The sequence below is a fragment of the Borostomias antarcticus genome, assembly GCF_949987555.1.
Source record: "Borostomias antarcticus genome assembly, chromosome: 18".
Lineage (NCBI taxonomy): Eukaryota > Metazoa > Chordata > Actinopteri > Stomiiformes > Stomiidae > Borostomias > Borostomias antarcticus.
The window spans coordinates 10,587,049-10,610,882 of NC_140251.1; the positions used below are offsets into that span (position 1 = coordinate 10,587,049).

Sequence of the window (23,834 nt, forward strand, 5' to 3'; positions counted from 1 at the left end):
AAGAGACGGAGTCAGAATCAGAGAGAGACAGATACAGGGAGAGTCATAGAGAGACCATGTCAGAGAGAGAGAGAGAGAGGGTCAGAGAGAGTAAGAGAGACAGTCAGAAAGAGAGTAAGAAAGAGACGGAGTCAGAATCAGAGAGAGACGGTCAGGGAGAGAGTTAGAGAGAGCCAGACAGAGAGTCAAAGAGAGACATCATCGGAGAGAGAGGCGGAGAGAGAAGCAGAGGGAGGCAGAGGCAGAGAGAGGGTTGTTATGCCCAGTAAGCTGCTGTAAAGGTTAAATGGGGCCATTTTGAGTCATTCACACTCTGCTAGAACATCATGAGATGTTGTTTTTGTGATCCTGTACAGTTTTGGGCTCAAGTTAGACTTAACATAAAATTTGAATGCTGGAAATCTTTGAGCAATGAAGGAAACGTGTGTACTGTAAGAGATATCACATTCTATTAGTCTATTATGCATGAACGTCTGAAATGGTTGAATGTTGAAAAAAGACTACCAACGTACTTATATTTTTTCAGAAGGTCATTTTACTCAGAATCCCAAGTTCATCTTCAACAAAATAACCTACAGATCGAATGTGCACATGCATTTCACAAGAGGGGCAAGTAGAGGGTTGATTAATCTACCCCATGCAAAATCTAATAGTATGAAAAGAACTGTCCTTTATAGGGCTATCTGGGCACGGAACTGTCTTCCAAGTGGCATAAGTGAAACACATGGTATTGCTAGCTTCAAAAACAAGTTGAGAATTCACTTACTAGAGAGCCTATGATGATAATGTAGAGTTATCTTGGTATGTTGTGTTATTGTGTGAATGTGTGTTTACTTGGTTTATGTAATGCACTAAGTTGCTTTTTTTTTAATCATGTGAATGTTGTAATGTTTTTTCGGACCCCAGGAAGACTAGCTGACGTCTTGGCGTCAGCTAATGGGGATCCTTGCCAGTAAACAAATAAACAAATATTAGTCAGCTTTATTTGTCCAGACGGATGGCAACTTTTACATCACAACTAGTGATTGCAGTTTTAAGGTCCCCTATTATGCTGTGTGTCATTTTCAACAAGTTAATATAGGTCTCTGGGGTCCCCAAAACATGACTTTGTATATTTTTGCTGAAAATATCACTCAGATGAAGCATTCTAGCCTGCCTCTATACCCCTCTGTTTCAGTCCTGTTCTGGATGCGCTGTTTCATGTGTCTGTATCTTTAATGCAAATGAGCTGCTGCTCCCCGCCCCCACTCTCTACTGCTTTCAGAAGTTCATACAATATCAAATGCATTAGGACTTCAGAATTTGGCTTCCCACAAAAAATGACTGAGTTGTCTTATTTCAAGGTTTGCATGGTAGTAGGCCCATCAGAGACCCAACTGTATGTGCACACAAGCACTGAAAAAGTGACATTTTCATAATAGTTCCCCTTTAAGTCTGAGGATAGAAACTTGTTTGATGACAGCGCACTGTAGCCAAACCCAGTATAATCCCTTTTACCAATTCAGGTTCAAGATAATCTTCTACATAATCTCTGTCACGCATGCTGTAATCTCTGCTATACTGTACTACAGAGCACAACCCTGGCTGTTCACTCAGTATACTGTAAGTACATGTAAGGTCAAAGGTCACATCACGCTCCATCCTCATTAACGTCTCTCAGTGGTTCTGAACTGAGATCTTGAGTTTGTCTAATCCATGTGTCATGGCCTGTTAGTCTCTCCAGATAGGTCCCTGCTAGTCTCTCCAGATAGATCCCTGCTAGTCTCTCCAGATAGATCCCTGTTAGTCTCTCCAGATACATCCCTGTTCGTCTCTCCCTGTTAGTCTCTCCAGATAGGTCCCTGTTAGTCTCTCCCTGTTAGTCTCTCCAGATAGATCCCTGTTAGTCTCTCCAGATAGGTCCCTGTTAGTCTCTCCAGATACATCCCTGTTCGTCTCTCCCTGTTAGTCTCTCCAGATAGGTCCCTGCTAGTCTCTCCAGATACATCCCTGTTAGTCTCTCCAGATACATCCCTGTTAGTCTCTCCCTGTTAGTCTCTCCAGATAGGTCCCTGCTAGTCTCTCCAGATAGATCCCTGTTAGTCTCTCCCTGCTAGTCTCTCCAGACAGGTCCCTGTTAGTCTCTCCCTGTTAGTCTCTCCAGATAGATCCCTGTTAGTCTCTCCAGATGCATCCCTGTTAGTCTCTCCCTGTTAGTCTCTCCAGATAGATCACTGTTAGTCTCTCCAGATGCATCCCTGTTAGTCTCTCCCTGTTAGTCTCTCCAGATAGATCACTGTTAGTCTCTCCCTGTTAGTCTCTCCAGATAGATCCCTGTTAGTCTCTCCAGATACATCCCTGTTAGTCTCTCCCTGTTAGTCTCTCCAGATACATCCCTGTTAGTCTCTCCCTGTTAGTCTCTCCAGATAGGTCCCTGTTAGTCTCTCCAGATACATCCCTGTTAGTCTCTCCCTGTTAGTCTCTCCAGATACATCCCTGTTAGTCTCTCTCTGTTAGTCTCTCCAGATAGGTCCCTGTTAGTCTCTCCAGATAGGTCCCTGTTAGTCTCTCCAGATAGGTCCCTGTTAGTCTCTCCAGATACATCCCTGTTCGTCTCTCCAGATAGGTCCCTGTTAGTCTCTCCAGAGAGGTCCCTGTTAGTCTCTCCAGATGCATCACTGTTAGTCTCTCCAGATAGGTCCCTGTTAGTCTCTCCAGAGAGGTCCCTGTTAGTCTCTCCAGATGCATCCCTGTTAGTCTCTCCCTGTTAGTCTCTCCAGAGAGGTCCCTGTTAGTCTCTCCAGAGAGGTCCCTGTTAGTCTCTCCAGATAGGTCCCTGTTAGTCTCTCCCTGTTAGTCTCTCCAGATAAATCCCTGTTAGTCTCTCCCTGTTAGTCTCTCCAGATAGGTCACTGTTAGTCTCTCCAGATAGGTCCCTGTTAGTCTCTCCAGATAGGTCCCTGTTAGTCTCTCCAGATACATCCCTGTTCGTCTCTCCAAATAGATCCCTGTTAGTCTCTCCCTGTTAGTCTCTCCAGATACATCCCTGTTAGTCTCTCCCTGTTAGTCTCTCCAGATAGGTCCCTGTTAGTCTCTCCAGATAGGTCCCTGCTAGTCTCTCCAGATAGATCCCTGTTAGTCTCTCCAGAGAGGTCCCTGTTAGTCTCTCCAGAGAGGTCCCTGTTAGTCTCTCCAGATAGATCCCTGTTAGTCTCTCCCTGTTAGTCTCTCCAGATAGATCCCTGTTAGTCTCTCCAGATAGATCCCTGTTAGTCTCTCCATATAGATCCCTACAGATACATGCTAGGCTTTCTCTGGTGATGTCAGAAGAGAGTGTCAGTGGTCTGACTGTGTTGAGGTTATCTCTGCCCCACATGCTGGTGGAAGGGGGCGATCGTTGTCAGGTTGTTTTTGTCTCCTCCAGCCCTGACACCTGGATTACTGTAGCTGATACTTGAAAGGTTTGGAGAAAGGATGGATTCATCCACACCTGAGTGGACACAGGCTCACATTCTATCTTCTATCTCTTCGTCTGTCTGTCCCTGTCTGTCTGCCTGCCTGCCTGCCTGTTTGTTTGTCTTTCTTTGTCTTTCTGTATTTGTTCATCTGTTAGCCCGTCTGTGCTGTCCTTGCTTGCCCCGCCTCTCTCTCTCTCTCTCTCTCTCTCTCTCTCTCTCTCTCCCTCTCTCTCCCTCTCTCTCTGTTTCACCAATATATGTCAGTCCCCTGGAGCTAAGTGGTTGAAACCATGATTGATGATGTGATGATCAGAACATGATGAGACAGTCCCCATGATTCTGTCAGACTAACTTCAGTCAGATGCTGAGAGAACGCCTAACCTTCCAGAATGATCCAGATACCAGCCTGGATCAACTACTTTAGTAGACATAAGCTTTAACACCATGAGCTAAAATGAGGGGACAATTCTCTGCCATGTCGATGAAGGTTTCCACTCTGCAATCGGTGATGAACATGCCACAAGAAGACAGACAGGCAGGTTTCACATACCCCCCCCCCCCCCCCCTCCTCCCCCTCTCTCCCCTCCCTCAACCCCTCCCCTCCTGTGGTTCTTCTCCTTACATAAGAGGGGGCGGGGCCCGGGGCCTCCTGTGTGTAAGCTACCAGCCATGTCCCAGCAGCCAGCACTCTCAGCACCTTTCAACCATGTATACCTGCAGGCCGGGGGAGGTTATATAAGATCAGCTGATCTGTCTCTCAACGTGCACAGCTGCGCGTGGGCACACAGACATACTCGCACACGAACACAAACACACAAGCAATCCACCGAGACACGAGAAACACCCACACATACAAATGCAGATGCTATGTAAGTCCCTTATGTAACGCTGGAGGTTGGTGTCCTCTACTGTTTGTGTTTAAAGAGACATCGCTCTCTCTCTGCAGCAGCTGCTCTTAAGGCTAATTTATAATCAGTAAGACAAGTGTCGTACGATGCAGAAAGGGCATCAGACGTTCTGCATTCCTGCTCTAGGCTAGAGCTCTCAACTCTCAACCTAGAAGACACTTCGTGTCATCTCTATGGTAACTGTGCTCGAGCAAAGTTTGTTCACATTTGTGCAACAGACTTTTCATAAGCTTTCATACAGCCAGATGTCGTAGCAAATTAGTTAACACACACACACACGCACACACAGACATACAACAGTCCACTTCCGGCCTTAGGCCTGAGTCCAGTACCCCCTTCCCCTCACCCTACCCCGGGTCCGTATCCTCTTCCTACCCCCACCCTACCCCTGACCCCTGCCTCTACCTGGACCCAGGCACACTCACACACACACTGACAGACACCAGTCCTGGGCTCAGATCCCCTTCCCCTCACCCTAACCCGGGTCCGTATCCTTTTCCTACCCCCCACCCTACCCCAACCCCTGCCTCTATCTGGGCCCAGGCACATTTATGCACACACAGACATACACCAATGTTTGCCATGTCTCTCCTATGATGTTATTAGCCTCTCTTACTCTGAAAATGTAATTTAATGTTATTTATTGCTCTATAAATGTTCTTAGCCGGTAGACAAACATACTCCAGGAGCTTGCTCGATCGCCTCGTTGAGAGGGGTCAGGAAATAATTTTTACAGCTCACTTATCTGGCCCCCGGGTGATACTGTTTTTTTGCTTCCCTCTGGAATATGTAGGGGTAGGTCGTATACCCACCTCCCTTGTTCTCTGTAAAGCGCATTGTGTTGCCTCTGGGTATGAAATGCGCTTTACAAATAAAGCTTTGATTGATTGATTGATTGATTGAGCCAAACAATCAGACCACGGGTCAGTCTATGATGGCGTCTGACACCCGCCATCGAAATTCAGGAGGTAAATAAACACAACAAATAAAATCTAAAATAAAATAAAAAACACACAAAAAACATAGTCAAGTACATAGCCAACAAGCTCATCATAACATCATATCATATTCTTCAGTGTCCAGTATTACATCCCTCAATTTCAGTGAGGAATAAGCCCCAGACCTCATTAAATATGTTCTCTCTACCCACAACTCTGTGACTCGTTCGTATGCTGCCATCTTTCACATTGTTTCCAACCATTCATTGTAGGTAGAAGGAGTGGGGGACTTCCAGTGCCTCAGGTTTATTCTACAGCCTGTCATCATAGCCAATTGTATCCATAATCTCCTACGATTAGACATTTTTATGTTTTCTGGTAATAGTCCCAAAATACACAATGCTGGGCTTTTAATCATTGATAACTTAAACATCCTATCCAGAAAAGGTCAAAAAGAATCTTTTCCCACATGCATCTTGTTTTCTCACAATAATACAATAAATGTACTAATGTCCCAGACTCCTTCTCACATCTCCAACAGACATCTTTGTCCCTTAACCTCAATTTAGCCAATTTACATGGGGTCCAGTAACTTCTATTAATTATCTTATAATGGATAAGTTGTGACTGTGTGTCCCGTGAACACTGATACCAGGACGGGATCAGCCTCTCCCAGGCCTCCACTGATACCAGGACGGGATCAGCCTCTCCCAGGCCTCCACTTTAACCCCCCCCCCCCCCCCCCCGCAACATCCCTTTCCCAGCACGTTTTCAGGCCTTCTAGTTGTGGTGTATGTGCTTCCCTAATATGCTCATTAAAATATTGAGCCTCCCCCTTTATTAAACCATGCCTTGTGAAATATTTACAGTGTTTTAGTTTGTTGATTCAGTTTAGTTTGAACCTTGTCCAATATACAATGCCTAATTTGCAAAAAACTCCAAATTATATCTAGACCATATTCTATTTTCACTTCTTCAAAGGATCTCATCCCATATTTACTAAATAGATCTCCAAGGAGATGTAAATATGCTTTAGGTGTAAGATATGGACAAGATTTTGTGATATGATGTGCCATTTCCAAGAATCCCTGGCAAAAGATAACACTGGATTCCTAAATGGTATTGCCTTCCCCATTTCTGTTAAAAAGGCCTCTAAGGAAGAAGGATGTACTGCTCTTCTTCAATCCTAACCCTGGAGCTTGGTCTGGAGGAACATTCATTTTAGAAAAATGGGAGAGAGAAAAGGCATAGTGGTAGAAGTGGTCAATCCTAGAAAGCGATAAACCCCCCTTCTCTTTAGCCGCGTATAGTTTCGAACGATTAAATAAGGGCTTTTTCACCATCCAGATGAAATTCTCAACTACTGTATTATACTGCTTTAACAACATGCGTGGAAGTGATAAAGTTAGCATATACAAAACATACTGTATCTTAGGCGCTATAATCATTTTCACCAGGTTCACTTTACGCAACAATGATATATTAATTTTAGTCCAATTCTGTAACAGAGATTGAATGTTTTGAATGATGGGAGCAATATTAAATTCCATTATTTGATTCAAACATGATGTTAGTTTAATACCCAAATATGTCAGACCAGATGGCATCCATCTAAACAACCATTTTCCCTAATGACTGGGGGGCATAATTTAGATAGCGGCATGGCCTCTGATTTTGTCCAATTGATTGCATAACTCAGGAAAGGAGTCAATTACTAAATTAATCTCTGACGCAGCTGTTTCAGGATTACTAGAAACCACTAAAATGTCCACTATCTGTTGCAGTCGGTGTAGCCATCTTGACCGTTGGCCCGGGATTATCTTGAGTAGCTTTATTTCGCTGATTTTAACTCTTTCTTACTTTTCTGACTCATCCAGACCTGTCTGAGTCTGAGAGTGTGTGAATCTGAGTGTCTGTGAGTGTGTGGGACTTGAGAGTGTGAGTTAGAGCTGCTGTTCGGGTCAGTAGCCAGCTCCCTGCAGGCAGGAAAAGCTCTCTCTCCTCCAAGTGACAAACTTGGACTCGTTCCCACAGATATGCCCTTTTAATATAAAACCTCTCCCTCAATTACTCCTCTCTCTCTCTCTCTCTCTCTCTCTCTCTCTCTCTCTCACTCTCACACACGCACGCACACTCTCTATGTTGTGTCCTTCGCTGTCTTTTTGATGAACCCTTTTCTCCTCTCTCCAGGAGAAGAATCTGGACTGGTTCCCCCGGATGCGGGCCATGTCTCTGGTGAGCAGCGAAGGTGAGGGAGAGCAGAACGAGATGCGCTCGCTGCAGGAGAAACTGGACAGCACCGTCTCCCTGGTGGCCCAGCTCTCCTCCCAGCTGTCCGAGCTCAAGGAACAGGTACTGCGCCGTCGTCCTGGTTTTCTTCATCGCCATCTTCACAGTCACCTCGCTCCGCTTTTATACACGCGCACCGCCCGCCCCCGCCACAAATGACGCCCTCGGGCTCAGGTCACTTGGAGGCACTCGTCCAATAGCGTTGCTCTGCGGCCCATCCACACGCCTCCAGGTTCACAGTATGAGCCTGTGTGTGTGTGTATGTGTATGTGTGAGAGGTGTGTGTGAGGTGTGTGCATGTGTGTGTGTGTGTGTGTGTGCCCCGGGCTGCCCTGATGACTAACCCTGCTTTATCAGTGTGACTGAATCACCTGCCCCCCCCTCCCTCCCTCCCATGCATGTGATCCCAGTCAGGAGCTTTTGCTTGTTCTCCCCAGATGTTTGAAAACAGCCCCCCCCCCCCCCCCCCCCCCTCCAGAGAGCTGTGTAGCATTATAGCCCCCTGGCTGCCCCACCCCCCCACAGAGCTGTGTAGCATCATAGCCTCCTGGCTGGGGTTGTAGTTGAGCTCAGCCCTGTGCCCCAGACATCACGTGTTGTCTGTGTGGCTGTCAGGTGAAGGGTGAGGCCAGGACACAAGCTTCTCTCTCTGCATGTTCTGCTGTGCTGCAGAGGTGTGTGTGTGTGTGTGTGTGTGTGTGTGCGCGTGTGCGTGCGTTAGAGATGCGCGGATGGAGTTTGAGCGCACCCGAATCCGCGTGCACTCATCAATCATCCACCCGCACCCTACCCGCCAAACATGAAGTTATTGTATTTCCATTTAAATTATGTCCAGCCGTTCGTGCTCATTCGCTTTTCATATAGGCGCATTTTCTTGACTTAAACAATTTAACTATTATAGGCTCGCTTTCGCAGGATCTCGGTTGACGAAGTGCTCGAGGGTATTTGAGTGAGCTGCTGGCAGGTCTCACGCGTTTTCACAGTTGTCATAATATAATATATGTAATTATAGGGAAGCGCTTTATAGTAACCATCCATAATAAGCGTTAATTAATAGTAATAAGGACCTTATAAGTCCTTATAAAATGCTTATAAGATGCTTATAAGACATTGTGTTAATAAGACTATATTAATGTTTAATAATAGCATAATAAACACGCTTATTGATAGATTATAAATGTTAGTTAATAGGTAATAAGGACCTTATAAATCATTATAACATGCTATAAGACATTATTATGCGTAAATAAGACTATACAAGTGTTTAATAATAGCATAATAAATACGTTTATTGTTAGATTATAAGACATTTATAAGCACTTATAAGAAGCTTGTTAACTGTTTATAGACTGCTATTATGCACTTATTATGCATTTATTAACAGTTAATTATGCACTTATTATGCAATTTTGCAGTAGTGGATCTAAAGCGAGACAATGCATTATTAAGGTTAATACATCCTTTATTATGCACTTATTAACAGTTAACTATGCAATTTTGCAGTAGTGAATCTAAAGGGAGACAATGCATTATTAAGATTAATAAATCCTTAATAATTAATCTGAAAATGAATCACAATGTTGATTTTTATTGGCCCACCCACCCGCGGATGCGGATATCCGCGGATGTCACGGACATATCCGCAATATCTCTAGCGTGCGTGTGTGCAAACATTCCAGGATGAAAACTATAGGCACAACAGGTACAATATTGTAATAGTTTCCATGCCTTGAACATAGCACATAATACATGACCAGAACAGAACATGCAACATGAATCACACCCTGCTCCTCCACACCTGAACCTCCACACCCTGAACCTCCACATCTCCACACCCTGCACCTCCACAACCTGCACCGGAGGATGGTCCAGGGGAGCGGGCTGAGAGAGGGAGGGGTTGAGGAGGCATTGGGGTCTTATTATAACCTGCGCTGGGCAGGTTACTGCTAGTAGCATCTGCTGTACATTCTTTCCATTACCACTTTCTCTGAGATGGTCAGATGACAAGCATCTGCTGTACATTCTTTTGATTGGCACTTCATTAATCTGTTAATGGCATTTCAATAAATATTGCTTTGAAATAGCCATATGACAATCCTGTACCAGCCTAATCTGTTGTACTGTAGCCTAATCTATTCTTTCTATTAGCATCCGGTGTCGCAAGATGTAAGATGAAAGCTCTTAAAGCCACGAGGAGTTTTTCAGGTTTTGTTGATTTCAGTGGCACCTGTGGACAAAGGTGTTTTCCCAGAAAGCACCACTTCCTGTTGTAAATATATCTTGCCTAGCATTCATTTTAGAAGCCAGCAAAAATATGATACTTGTCAGGAAAACTATCGACGAAGTAAATAAATAATTTCGTCCTTTCTGGACGACCAGACCAGCCGAGCAGATATCTATAGAATAATAGAAACAGCCAATCGCGGATGGCTGCATTTGCTAATGTAGGTAATGTAGAGGCATCAGTATTAAAATGAGACTGTTTTATAACCAGTCAAAAAAAGTCCTCATAGTGGGTTTAATTTGCCACCGGCTAGAAGGCCTTGTTACCATGCCGGTCAGATGCGCTGTGATGATGAGCAGGAACTCATCCTGTATGATTACCAAAACAGAATTGCACATTCCTTCGACCTGCAGCCTTGGATAGCCTACCTCATGCTGAAAGATTGCATTGAGTTAAGTTTGTTGACACATATGTGCCTATTTCTGTACATCTCCTAAATGTTGTCCTTAATTGTGTCATCATAATAAAGTTGGCACTCTCAATATTGCCCTTTTTAGCTTTATACGCCTGTCCCATCATATAGGTTTTGTTCTCATAAAAAGTTTCATTCCTCTAATACCTGGCCTTTTTGTTTAGTAAATTGAGTCATTCATTGATTTAAAACAGATCACAAGCAAGTAACACTTCAGTTTTCTATAAAACCATTAATATGTCAAAAGCTTGGCACGCTAAAGGGCAGCAGAAATACAGTAATTGGCCGGCGCTCAAATTGGCCTGCCCTGAAATGGACAGGCGCGGTATTGAGTCTGGCGAGCTGTTGGGTGGGAACCCTTTACTGTAGATTAGCTTTGTAGAATATGTTGTTTACTACTGTAGGTGCTGGTAAATATTAGAATTGCTATTCTTTGATGTGGATAAAGTTGACACACCTGCACATAGACTACACTTCACCAGTATATACATGATGATCATATATATATGATGAACACTACGGTTTGCATTAGCATGAGGATAACAGGTTATATGACTGTGTTGACTGTATGATTCTCTCTTTCTTTGTCTCTACCCCCCCCTCCATCCATCTCTCTCTCTCTTTTCTCTTTTCTCTTTTTCTGTTTCTCCCCTCCCTTCCTCCCTCCCTCTCTCCCTCCCTCCCTCCCTTCCTCTCCTTCTCTTCTCCCCCAGATGACGGAGCAGAGGAAGAACAAGCAGAGGATGGGCTTCCTGGGGACTCCTCATGTCAACCACAACCACAATCACATCCAACCTACCTACTGAGACCCCCCCCCCAGAGACCCCCACCACATCCCACCTACCTACTGAGACCCCCCCCCCCAGAACAACCACCACCACATCCCACCTACCTACTGAGACCCCCCCCCAGAACAACCCCCACCACATCCCACCTACCTACTGAGACCCCCCCCCCAGAACAACCCCCACCACATCCCACCTACCTACTGAGACCCCCCCCCCCCCAGAACAACCCCCACCACATCCCACCTACCTACTGAGACCCCCCCCCCCAGAACAACCCCCACCACATCCCACCTACCTACTGAGACCCCCCCCCCAGAACAACCACCACCACATCCCACCTACCTACTGAGACCCCCCCCCCCCCAGAACAACCACCACCACATCCCACCTACCTACTGAGACCCCCCCCCCCAGAACAACCCCCACCACATCCCACCTACCTACTGAGACCCCCCCCCCCCAGAACAACCCCCACCACATCCCACCTACCTACTGAGACCCCCCCCCCAGAGACCCCCCCTCAGCCACAGAGACAGGTACTGGTGGAGGCATGGACACAGACCAAACACACGCAGTACATGATCTCTGCACAGATACACTCAGACCGAAACACATGCTCGCGCACACACACACACACACACACACACACACACACACACACACACACACACACACTGATATCAGATTTGAAGGGGCCAGTGGTGACTGGTTCCCAGGCAATATCAAACAGGGCCTTGTTTTGTTTTACACAAACACACACACACACACACACACACTCACAGAGTCATTAGGACTCACATGCACCTGCCTGGTGTTGTTATGCCAGGCTGGGGATGCGGGTGAAGGGAGGGATCAGAGTGACCTAGTGTCAGCCATTGGTCAGCCACGGGCCGCTCTCTGCCCTGATTGGCCATCTGACTATGAGAGAGGGTGGAGCTGAGCTGAATCCTGCTCAGGGACCACTGAGAAGACAGGATGCTCTTTGTATTACTGATAACGCTGTCTCCGGGAAGGGGTGTGTGTCATTTTAATATGAAGTATTCTCCTCATAACCTTTTAGAGTTAATATTGGTTTTAATATAACGTTTGGACTGGTGAACCAAACTGGATATTAATGTTTTTTCTCACGGGGACGTTAACCACGTTTCCTCTTAGATAGCAGTAACCATCTGACCGTGAGAGTCAATGATTGCAGAGCCCTGCACTTTTTAAAGAAACTCTTTCACATCTTGTAACTGGAGACATTTGATTTTGCCTGGGTCAAGGTTTTGTTAAGTGCCCATGTGTGATAATGCAATTACTGTACCATAGCCAAGTGCTTTAGTGTAGTTTCTACAGATGCTGTACATAATATATAAATAACATAAACATTTGTATTAAGATAATCTGATTATGTGTGTGGAATTTACTTGAAGAGCCCCTGTGTGTATACAGCCTGTATTGGTACAGAATGTAGTCCTGACTAAAGATGATGATGTTTGTTGTAAGTGATGTTGCGGAATGTGGATCCTGCGGATGGAGATGTTAGATGATACTGGAACCATGATCCTGGGGTTTCATATCTGAATGCCTTCGTCCTCATCTTTTTCTTCTTCTTTTTTACTCAGTGGTGTGTCATCTCACTAGCAGTTGATGTATGTGTGTTTATGGAAGTAGGTTTTAATCTCAGCTACACCACTGGTTAGAGTTTATGCACTTCAGAGGGACGTGACCTTTGACCCTGTGTATAAAATGATGGTGTACTTTGTGTTGTTCAGATGGAATACAATAAATCGATGATAAGATAAGACATGCTGGTGGTGACTTGACCCCGTTCACTGTGTCTGTCAAGTTACATAAGTCAGCAGTTTGAATGAACACACACACACACACACACACATGTCATGTAGTCACACTAGTGTGTAGCCACCCATGAAGAGGGCAGAGGTCTGGACCCCGGAAGCAACCTTGTTGGTGTCTGGTTTCACGCCGCGGTCAGAGTGCTGGGTGCGTGTGCTCGCGTGTGTGTGTGTGTGTGTGTGTGTGTGTGTGTGTGTTTGTGTGTGTTTGTGTGTGTGTGTGTGTGTGTGTGTGTGAGAGAGAGAGAGAGAGAGAGAGAGAGAGACAGACTGTTAGTTAATGTAAAAGATGCTCTACAAGGGCCCCACATTATTGAATAAAGCTCATGAATACATCATGTATCAGCCTGAGCCCACAGCTACGCCACCTCTCTGAGAGCCTCTGCTCTCCCAGCATCTGACCGGCTGAATAGACTTCCTCCATGAGGAGCGACGCTTCATCAGGCCTCCGCTGACACATTTATTGTCATCAAACAGGCGTGTCTCAGTGGAATCCACCACAACTATAAATTAATTAATGACCATGTCAGCTCTGAGATGACGAGTTTTATCAGAGTCGAGGAGGACTGGGGATTAGGTTGCTCATGAGTGGCAACCTAATGAATTTTATGAATTTGATTAATGAAGGGCAGGATTCGTGTGGACCCCTCACTGGTTGGACCCAGATAAAGAAGCCCCCTCCCGGACGGCGTTCGGAGCTCCTCCCGGTCAGTGTTCAGATGGCGGTGTTCAGGTGGCGGTCAGTGTTCAGATGGCTGTTTACACCAGCGGCGGCTGCTGTCGCTCACGACGCTGCGACAGCCGGTAAAATTAGCCACACACGGCGCCAGAACAGCCCACAGCTGTCACTGCACATGCAGCAAGGGGGGAAGTCCGCCATATCTGGAATGTTCAGACTGGGAGGAGAGGAGAAAGTGAGAGAGGGGAGGAGGAGGAGGGAAGAGGACAAAATGAGAGGGGGAGGAAGGGAGGAGAGGAGAGGACAGGAGGGTAGAGGAGGAAGTGAGAGAGGGAGGAGGAGGAGAGAGGTGGTGAGACCCATCCTATCTACTGGCCTGCCCTGTCCTGCATGGTGCCTTTACACACACACACACACACACACACACACAGCTAACCCCGGTCATGTGTCTGTGTCCGGTCCTGGGACTGTTCCTGTAGCCAAGGGGGACTGGTTGAGGATACAGTACAGCTGTGAGAGGTGGAGGGTCACCATGTTCTGTCATGGTGACTCACCAGCTCTGTTCCTGTAACACAGAGGCACGTGCTGCACACCCAGTCAGGACCTGCCTGAGTGTACCTTCCCTCTCACCCACTCCTCTTCCGTCCTGCTGTTCTTCCCTGGACACGGCACGTGATCGCTGTATTGTTCACACATGCCACCTCAGGACCACTTGGACGCGGGCCATCTCTGAATCTCTGGGCCGCGGACGGGCCAGACAGAGTCACGTGCGTTATGTCCCTGCGTGAACCTGGAGACACCCGTGCCGGGGGCTCTAATTACAGTATGACCATCATTTTTTTTATTGGTAGCGTTTTGTTTTCAACTAAGTGTTTAACCATTGTTAAACTAATCTGCATCATCATGTGCCAACAACACCTCTTCATCCTTCTCTGCTCTCACATGAGTTTATTTTAGATGTTTGTGCTTTTTTAATTATGCAACGAGGAGATCTGCTGGAGTGTGATCAGTCACGCTACTGTCTCCCTGGCTCCCTGGTTTTTACAGCTTAACTGCCACTTGAAAGGGCTCCTCTCTCTCTTTAAGTGAAGGTTAATGCCATGCCATGTGAATACAAACATCGATCCTGTCTTCGATTCGATAGGACTAATCGATTCATGTTTTATATTTTGCTCAATGTTTAATAATTGTAGTAGCCTAGGCCTATTTATTTTCTCCCTTTTTTCAAATAAGTTGTCATTGCAAATAAGAAAATGTTCTTCATTAGCCTACCTGTATGAATAAAGGTTAAGAATGCTGCTGACTGAACTATGGAATGCTTTAGCAGGTGTTTGTGGAGGAGGAGGAGGAGGCTGTAGCTGGGTGGAAAAGACGTTTAATTCCTGTCATCTGCACAAATATAGCCTTCTTTCTCGTGATGATCAGCATGTGACTTCCTGTGTCATGCAGTGAGGACAGGCCTCTGTGGTCACAGGGGTAAGAAGCATCACAACAACCCCAGAGCACAGCAGCATCAGCCCTGCCGTCAACACCACCATCACCTCTATCACCAGGGTCTGTGAGCCCACCCCCCTGCCCAACCTGACAACAAGTCTTTTTATTCAGGCTGAGATGATTGATGTCCACGATTCTCGTTGTTGAAGCAGAGGGGGAGACATTCTTGTTGGAGCAGAAAGGGAGATATTCTCGTTGTTGGAGCAGAAAGGGAGATATTCTCGTTGTTGGAGAAGAAAGGGAGATATTCTTGTTGTTGGAGCAGAAAGGGAGATATTCTCGTTGTTGGAGCAGAAAGGGAGATATTCTCGTTGTTGGAGCAAAAAGAGAGATATTCTCGTTGTTGGAGCAGAAAGAGAGATATTCTCGTTGTTGGAGCAGAAAGGGAGATATTCTCGTTGTTGGAGAAGAAAGGGAGATATTCTCGTTGTTGGAGAAGAAAGGGAGATATTCTTGTTGTTGGAGCAGAAAGGGAGATATTCTCGTTGTTGGAGCAGAAAGGGAGATATTCTTGTTGTTGGAGAAAAAAGAGAGATATTCTCGTTGTTGGAGCAGAAAAGGAGATATTCTTGTTGTTGGAGCAAAAAGAGAGATATTCTCGTTGTTGGAGCAGAAATGGAGATATTGTTGTTGTTGGAGCAAAAAGAGAGATATTCTCGTTGTTGGAGCAGAAAGGGAGATATTGTTGTTGTTGGAGCAAAAAGAGAGATATTCTTGTGGTTGGAGCAGAAGGGGAGATATTCTCGTTGTTGGAGCAGAAAGGGAGATATTCTCGTTGTTGGAGCAAAAAGAGAGATATTCTCGTTGTTGGAGCAGAAAGGGAGATATTCTCGTTGTTGGAGCAGAAAGGGAGATATTCTCGTTGTTGCAGCAGAAGGGAGATATTCTCGTTGTTGGAGCAGAAGGGGAGATATTCTCGTTGTTGCAGCAGAAGGGAGATATTCTCGTTGTTGGAGCAGAAAGGGAGATATTCTCGTTGTTGCAGCAGAAGGGAGATATTCTTGTTGTTGGAGCAGAAGGGGGGATATATTCTCGTTGTTGGAGCAGAAGGGGGGAGATGTACTCATTAGAGCAGAAGGGGAGATATTCTTGTTGTTGGAGCAGAAGGGGGGAGATGTACTCGTTAGAGCAGAAGGGGAGATATTCTTGTTGTTGGAGCAGCAGGGGAGATATTCTTGTTGTTGGAGCAGCAGGGGAGATATTCTCGTTGGAGGAGATGTTCTCGTTGTTGGAGCAGAGGTGAAGATATTCTCATAGTTGGAGTAAAGGTGGGGATGTTCTCGTTGGAAGAGAGGGGGATATGTTCTCGTTGGAGGACAGGGGGAGATGTTCTCGTTGGAGGATAGGGGGATATGTTCTCTTTGGAGCAGAAGGGGAAATATTCTTGTTGTTGGAGCTGAGGTGGGGATGTTCTCGTTGGAGGAGAGGGGGAGATGCTCTCATTGTTGTATCAGGGGGGGAGATATTCTTTTGTGGTGATACTTTTGAAGACAGGATGGCCATCTTTAGTGATAGAGGCAGTGTATTATAGCTTGGAGCTAAACACATGTCATTTCCTACATACAGTATGAGGATGCAGGTGGGAAAGGGAGATGAATGCATGAAAATGCACAACTAGAGACTATCAATGCCATTTATTAGATTTAATACAGATCAGAAAATGTTCTCAATGACATTGGCAGTAGTTCCTTTAATAGTAAATAATGATAAAAAGCACATAATTGAAGCACTGTTTATACAGTTTATAAATACCACAGGCAGCCCCTTTATCCACAAATAGTCCACAGTAATTACACACCACCACCCACCACAGCCTCAGTCTAACTCCCTACACAGTCTGCCTCATGTTTAAGGCTCATGGCCCAATACCACAGTTCCAAACTGACTCTAGAAATATGACTGAGATACAACTAAGATGTCATTCATCTTAGCTTGAGATTTTTTCATATAACAGGGGGGTCACAATAACACTGTCATGTTGATGGTAATATGGTTCAGGGGAGGGTCTTCCTGGTGGACAATAGGCTCTAGATGAACCATACCATAAACACAGTTCTCCTGTCTCGGTGGCACAGATCAGCTGCCCGTCTCAGTACCCCCTCTGCCCCACTCTCCCCCCTGGCTGCCTCCCACCATGGGGGCAGCAGTGAGGCTCCTGCTGGCTGCCTGTCAGGCTCCCCCTGGCCACCCCCCCAGCTCCCTGGCCACTCCCCCGGCTCCCTGGCCACTCCCTCGGCTCCCTAGCTCCGCAGCTGTGGGTGTGGCTGCCCGCCCCGCTGAATCCAGCCTGTGTGGGCAGACCGGGGAAACAGGGCATTGGAACTGCTGCTTTCGAAATTCGATATAGAACCCTTTTCGGGTCAGAAAGAACCCTTAGGCTTCCAAACTACACTTTATGGAGCTGAAAAGGGTTGTTTGGAACTGTATAGTTCTATATGGAACCAGGGGGTTCTTGTATTGCCTTTTCCACTGGGCACCCTTTTAGAGTGTAGCTATTTATCATACAGCATTATAATCAGTGTTACACACTAAATGGCAATAAACAAGCTCAAGCACAAGCTCTTCTTGGTGGATGTGGCTAAAACAGTGAATGACAGCAATCCTACACAGCAGTTCAATTTATACAAAGCAAATAGTTATACACATGTACTGAATGTAGCTAATGTTTGTCAGACTAAGGTGGTGAGAGTTATCTGATCCTACTGTAGTTAACATTTAGTCTACCACTTATCCACTTGAAACACATATATCATTGACAGTACAAAGTTAGCAACATGTACAAAAGTTGTGCAAAAACAACATTATAGAAAAATAAAACCACCCCAATATGTAAATATAAATTGAGAATAACAAAAATGCACGCTTACACATCTGCCCCTCTTAGTATTATGATGGCAGGCACCTCATATCTCCCTCCCTCCCTCTCTCTTCCTCCAAAACCGGATCCAAGTTGGGCTTCAAGGGCCTTTCCCAGGACTCGATCTCTCTCTCTGTCTCTCCTTCCCTCTCTTCTCGCTCTCTGTCTCTCCTCTCTCCCTCTCCCCGCCTCTCTTGGTCTCTCCCCTCCTTCTCTCTCTCCCTCTCCTCTCTCCCTCTCCCCTCCTCTCTCCCTCTCCCTCTCCCCTCCTCTCTCTCTCTCTCCATCCCTGCTCAGACCTTCTGCCAGTGGTAGCTGGTGGGAGAGCCAATCTGCAGCCCGGTGAAGAACACCTGATACCGGTGCTTCCACATGACGAAAGCCCCCGCGGCGCACGCCACGGCCTGGACCAGGTTCAGCACCACCTGGAGCAGGAAGAACAGCGGCAGGGTGCCAGTGATGACCTCGCAGTCGCCGACCCCAGTGTAGGTGAAGGTGCGGGCGATGGGGTCCTCGGGGTACAGGGAGCAGCGACAGTCTCCCCCCAGCGCTTCGCACGCCTTGAACGCGCTGACCTGGAAGTAGTGGTGAATGGCGAAGGCCATGACCAGGACAGACAGGACCATGCCGATGGAGCACAGGAGGAAGTACAAGACCTGGAGGGGGGCGGAGGTGGGAGGGGGGTAAGAGAGCTGATCAGCTGAGAATATAAAAGACGCCAGGGTGCAGGGTATGACCAGCCATGTCAGCTATGAATCCAAACGAGTGTCTCTCTGTGAATGATTCCCTCCACCAGATCCTGATACAGTTCAGTCCCCTTTTATGCAGCCGTCTACAGCCTGAGAGGAAGGAAGCGGTGTTCATGTGAGACCCCCCACCCCCCCAAAACCCCGTGTCTGCCCCCTCCCACCTCCGTTCAGCCTCACATCCACATGCTGCGAGCGCCAGGGGGCTGTACACGTCATACGGACTGGCCGGAGAGGGTCGAAGAATACAGCTGCTGGTGTGCAAAAAGGGGCTTCGTGTAACGCGCCGCCAATAATGCCGAACCGGTATCTAAATACACAGGTTACATAACAGGCTGTTCTGATATGCTCTCAGTTATACAGTGGATTATTTAACAGGCATCTTTACCAAAGCCTGCAGTTTGTATGGGAAATTAAGCTGGGTTCACATCCAACAGCCAAGACAGTTTTAGAATAGAATATTTGCCTTCTCTCGGTTCTAAACCTGGAAGATTTGACATTATGACACTTCAAGACTCCAGTTTTAGAATAGAAAAATGTTCTAGAACTACAGACATTCGAAAACTGTGTAAAACAGTCTTGGCTGTTGTATATGAATCTGGATTCATTGTACGCTCAGTTCAACTAACCTACAGTACACATGAGCTACTGCTTCCCAGGAAACTGTTACCGTTGGAGACAGTGGAGTGCTGATTTTAATTGACTGGAAATTCCAACTTCCTTCACTGCACGGCCAATTAAGTTACAAGCCATGTCCGATGATTGTAACATTACTCATCTAAGCAGGGGCTTCCAGCAGAGGCTTGGCACACAGGGAGGCTGCAGGCCCACTGTGCTGCTCTCTGATTGGCCCTCCATGGCTCCAAAGTGCAACAAGAGTTCCTCTTTATACTGTACAGTATGATCATGCGCTCTGTATATCATTGTTCTACATCATTGGCCTGGCCGTCACATACATACAGTAAGGGCTCACATTGCAGCAAATGTGATTAACTGACTGTAACTGCAACCTTAATGTGGTTGATTTGAATGTGATAGAGGCATGCATGTGATGTAATGACTGCTCTTTTAACATGACTGCTCTGTGAACAGGACTGCTCTGTCAACAGGACCTATTGGCTATTAGAGAGCGATCTAACATTAGTCTCACCTTGGCGATGAACTGTATGGAGGTCTTCTCGTCCGGAAGATAAGTCACTCCATAGAGAAAGAAGCCCAGCAGTGATACCACGCACAGCTGCGACACAACCACAACACACTGCATTTTCATTCACTTTTAAAAACAAAAACATTATTTAAAGTTGACTGAGAATGTTTTTTTTTTTTTTGCAGCAACAGCCTGGGGTGGGGGTGTTAGGGACACACACACACACACACACACAGCTGGACACAGCACAACGCTACCTGTAGGGGGTTAAGTGCCTTGCTCAAGGGCACAATGACAGCGATGGTCACATAGTGAAACCAGCAATTGCTTGGCAGCCAGAACACAACCCAGAATTTTCCCTGATGGACCTGCAGTGGTCTTGTAGTATCTGACCCTTCACTATATGACCCTTCAGTAAAACTGACCATTCACTATCTGATCATTCACTATCTGACCCTTCACTAACTGACTCTTCAGTATAGCTGACCCTTTAGTAACTGACTCTTCAGTATAGCTGACCCTTTAGTAACTGACCCTTTAGTAACTGGCCCTTCAGTAACTGACTCTTCAGTATAGCTGACCCTTTAGTAACTGACTCTTCAGTATAGCTGACCCTTTAGTAACTGACTCTTCAGTATAGCTGACCCTTCAGTAACTGACTCTTCAGTATAGCTGACCCTTTAGTAACTGACTCTTCAGTAGCTGACCCTTCAGCAGTTTCACTATCTGACCCTTCAGTAGCTGACTCTTCAGTAGCTGACCCTTCAGTAGCTGACTCTTCAGTATAGCTGACCCTTTAGTAACTGACCCTTCAGTAACTGACTCTTCAGTATAGCTGACCCTTTAGTAACTGACTCTTCAGTATAGCTGACCCTTCAGTAACTGACTCTTCAGTATAGCTGACCCTTCAGTAACTGACTCTTCAGTATAGCTGACCCTTTAGTAACTGACTCTTCAGTATAGCTGACCCTTTAGTAACTGACTCTTCAGTATAGCTGACCCTTCAGTAACTGACTCTTCAGTATAGCTGACCCTTTAGTAACTGACTCTTCAGTAGCTGACCCTTTAGTAACTGACTCTTCAGTATAGCTGACCCTTTAGTAACTGACTCTTCAGCATAGCTGACCCTTCAATATCTGTCCTTTCAGTATCTGTCCCTTCAGAGTCTCTTCTCTGACCACAGGGCTACCACCGCCCCTACTCTGTGATGTGAAGTTTGAAAGTCATGGGCATAGAAGCTGAAGCATGTCTCATTACAGCAGAGCCCAGTGTCGTCAGGCAGGATTACAGTGCTTGTGCACACAAGCAAACCCCTTATCTTCTCTGCTGCACAGAGAGGGTCTGTCTAATATGAGGGTCTGTCTAATTTTCTGTTTATGCCAAAGTTTCACGAGTGTCACTATTAATATTCTGCAATTCAGCAACTCGTCATCTGATAAAATTATCACGGCTATGGTGAATTCAGTAACCCCCCCACCACTCTCTGGGGAAACACACTCCAGTCCCTGGGCAGTTTGAGTCTTGTGACTAACGTGAAGCATCTAATTTAATTGTTTTTCCCTGCTTCTTGAGCAAGCTGGATCTGGATGACCTCAGTGTTTTCCCCTCTGATGAGTCTCGTGAAGATCTACCTCGAGATGTTCAGAAGTGTCCAGAGATGTTTTTTTGTATTATTTCATGCTGGACATCAGATCAACGTGTATGAGGGTCTGACAGATAGAGAGAAATAACATTTTTTCTTGCACTGATACGTGAGCGTTAGGTCTAAAATAAGCAGCCTTTGGGCTGGGGCAGTTGGCCCTACAGCATGACTTGATTGTTGTTGTTCCTTCCCTGTAAATATCTTGGCTTTAGAAGGGAAGGGGAAGTGTTTGGTCCTGGCAGTAGCCCTTTATATTTAAGTCAGTTAAATGTATCAAGATGAGATAGTTAAATTTAATCTGCAACTTGAGACTGATGTGGACAAATGTGAAAATAAAATTACTGTTACTGTGAGAAGTCAACATGTTGACATACTAAATGTTTGTTTTTTATTTAGACAGAAGAGGCTCACATTTTTCTGTATTTCTCATCAGAAAACATTCTGAGCGTGTAACTGAAAGTTCTTTTATAATTGGTTATGCTATCATTGGCTGAAATAATGCTACTGTGTATGAGAGATGAACTATCTGGAAGATTTATGACACCAGACTCTATGTCCAAATTGGTGCACATGTGAAATCCCTCCGTGTACAAATCCGTAAGGCATCAGGCAACAGCTATGACTCACTGTGTCCATGTGCTGCTCCTGACTCATAGGGGGTGGAGACGCTTTCCCACTGAAACTACATACAACCCTTTACAGGACCTACCATACCAGGTGGATCTGAAATTATATACAACCCTTTACAGGACCTACCATACCAGGTGGATCTGAACTATATACAACCCTTTACAGGACCTACCATACCAGGTGGATCTGAACTATATACAACCCTGTACAGGACCTACCATACCAGGTGGATATGAAACTACATACAACCCTGTACAGGACCTACCATACCAGGTGGATATGAAATGATATACAACCCTGTACAGGAGTTACTCTACCAGGTGGATCTGAAACAAGTGAACACAGTTGAACAATGTTTGAGATAGTGAACTAACATCGTCCTACTTTGGTGCTCAGGTATACAGGAAGTGTGTGTAGGTGTTTGCTGAGAGCGAAAGAGAGATGACTGGGCTTGTGAGGAGTGTCAACAGCAGGAGGAGCACTTTGGAGATGACACACTACACTCTATAAAGAATTGCAGAACCATTATACACTGTAGAACCATTTGTAACAATAGAATAACCGGAACAAATAGTTCCATATAGAATCCTTTTCTGTAAGGTTCTACATAGAATTCTTTGCAGATCAGAAAGAACCATTTAGGTTTCCAAACGTACACGTGCACATGTAACCCAGTTTAATTGGCTAACCTCACTCCTCAGTATAAACACCACCCACCAGCGCCACCAGATTGCTAGTTCTTCTGTGGCATAGCTGACGGAAGCAGTGTTTATGAGAGGTGGTCGTGTTTGTTTGTAAGTCATAGGACCCAAAATGGAACAAAGCAAGGGGTAAGTGAGGGACAGATATGTGACAAGATAAGGACACGTGAGGTGGGATTTGAACCACAACCTTCCGCATGGGAACCTAAACATCTACCGCTAGACCAAAGAGGAATTCCCCCAGATCAGAGCCCAATATTTTGGGGTTTTAGTTGCAGGCAGGGTTATACATTACACTGGCGTTTTTCCAAACAACACCGGCTACACGTGCAGTGAGGTGGACATGGAGGACACACAGAAAGGTGTGTATTTATATCACTGGGGCAGGGAGCCCACCAGTGGAGTGAGATCCAGTTCTGGCCCACCTGAAGAGAGCCAGGACAGGAGTCCATGCAGGGAGCGGAGGATGGATAAAGGCTACCATGCAGAGATTCATGCAGCTACATATGTGATGAGCCTAAAGACAGAAACAGAGTCATGCAGGTAGCTGAAGGCCCAGGCCATGCATCCATGAGTTGAGGTGAGGAGTTCTTACGATGATCCCGGCCCAGTGTGGGGTCTCCCTGGCCAGGAGGGAAGGGCTGATGGCGGCCATGAGGAAGGCCACCACAGCGATGGTCACCCCCAGCAGCAGCTGCAGCAGAGCGACCAGCAGCGGGAAGCGACAGCCACAGCACCTGGGCTTCTCCTCCGCCTCCTCCGGGCCTCCCTCATTCCTCTCCTCCCCCCTCTTGTCTTTCTTCTCCATGCCACTCTTCCCTTCTCCCATTCTCCTGTCCTCAGATTAGCCTTTGTTCAAGCTCTCTGGACGGCTGCTTTCTCCCTCTCTCTTTTTTCCCTCTCTCTCTCTCTCTGATCTCTCGTTTGTCTTTCAGCCTCTCTTGCCGTGGTTCTGTTTGGTGTGGACGGCCCAGCCTGTGTGTCTGCTCCCTGCTCCCCCCACTGCCTCCCTCCCTCTCTGGCCTGGCTCCTCTCACCAGAAGC

The 23,834-nt window shown here is 46.2% G+C and overlaps 2 protein-coding genes across 2 annotated transcripts in view; one reads left to right on the forward strand and one right to left on the reverse strand.

Annotated features, from left to right (window-relative positions):
* itpr2 (inositol 1,4,5-trisphosphate receptor, type 2) overlaps positions 1-11,282 on the forward strand; it is a 98,256-nt gene extending 86,974 nt beyond the window's left edge. The window contains exons 56-57 of the mRNA XM_084452887.1: positions 7,474-7,635; positions 10,982-11,282. Of these exons, the coding sequence (XP_084309013.1) occupies positions 7,474-7,635; positions 10,982-11,074 (255 nt within the window). The 3' untranslated portion in view covers positions 11,075-11,282. The remainder of the gene's footprint in view (positions 1-7,473; positions 7,636-10,981) is intronic.
* A 6,935-nt stretch (positions 11,283-18,217) lies between these two features.
* On the reverse strand, positions 18,218-23,535 carry sspn (sarcospan (Kras oncogene-associated gene); the record flags this gene model as incomplete). Its single annotated transcript, XM_084452601.1, has 3 exons — positions 23,386-23,535; positions 19,821-19,907; positions 18,218-18,580 (listed from the first exon to the last, which is right to left on the reverse strand). Exons 1-3 carry the CDS (start codon positions 23,443-23,445, stop codon positions 18,218-18,220), a joined length of 510 nt encoding a protein of 169 aa, XP_084308727.1. The 5' UTR covers positions 23,446-23,535.
* Positions 23,536-23,834: the final 299 nt, after the last annotated feature.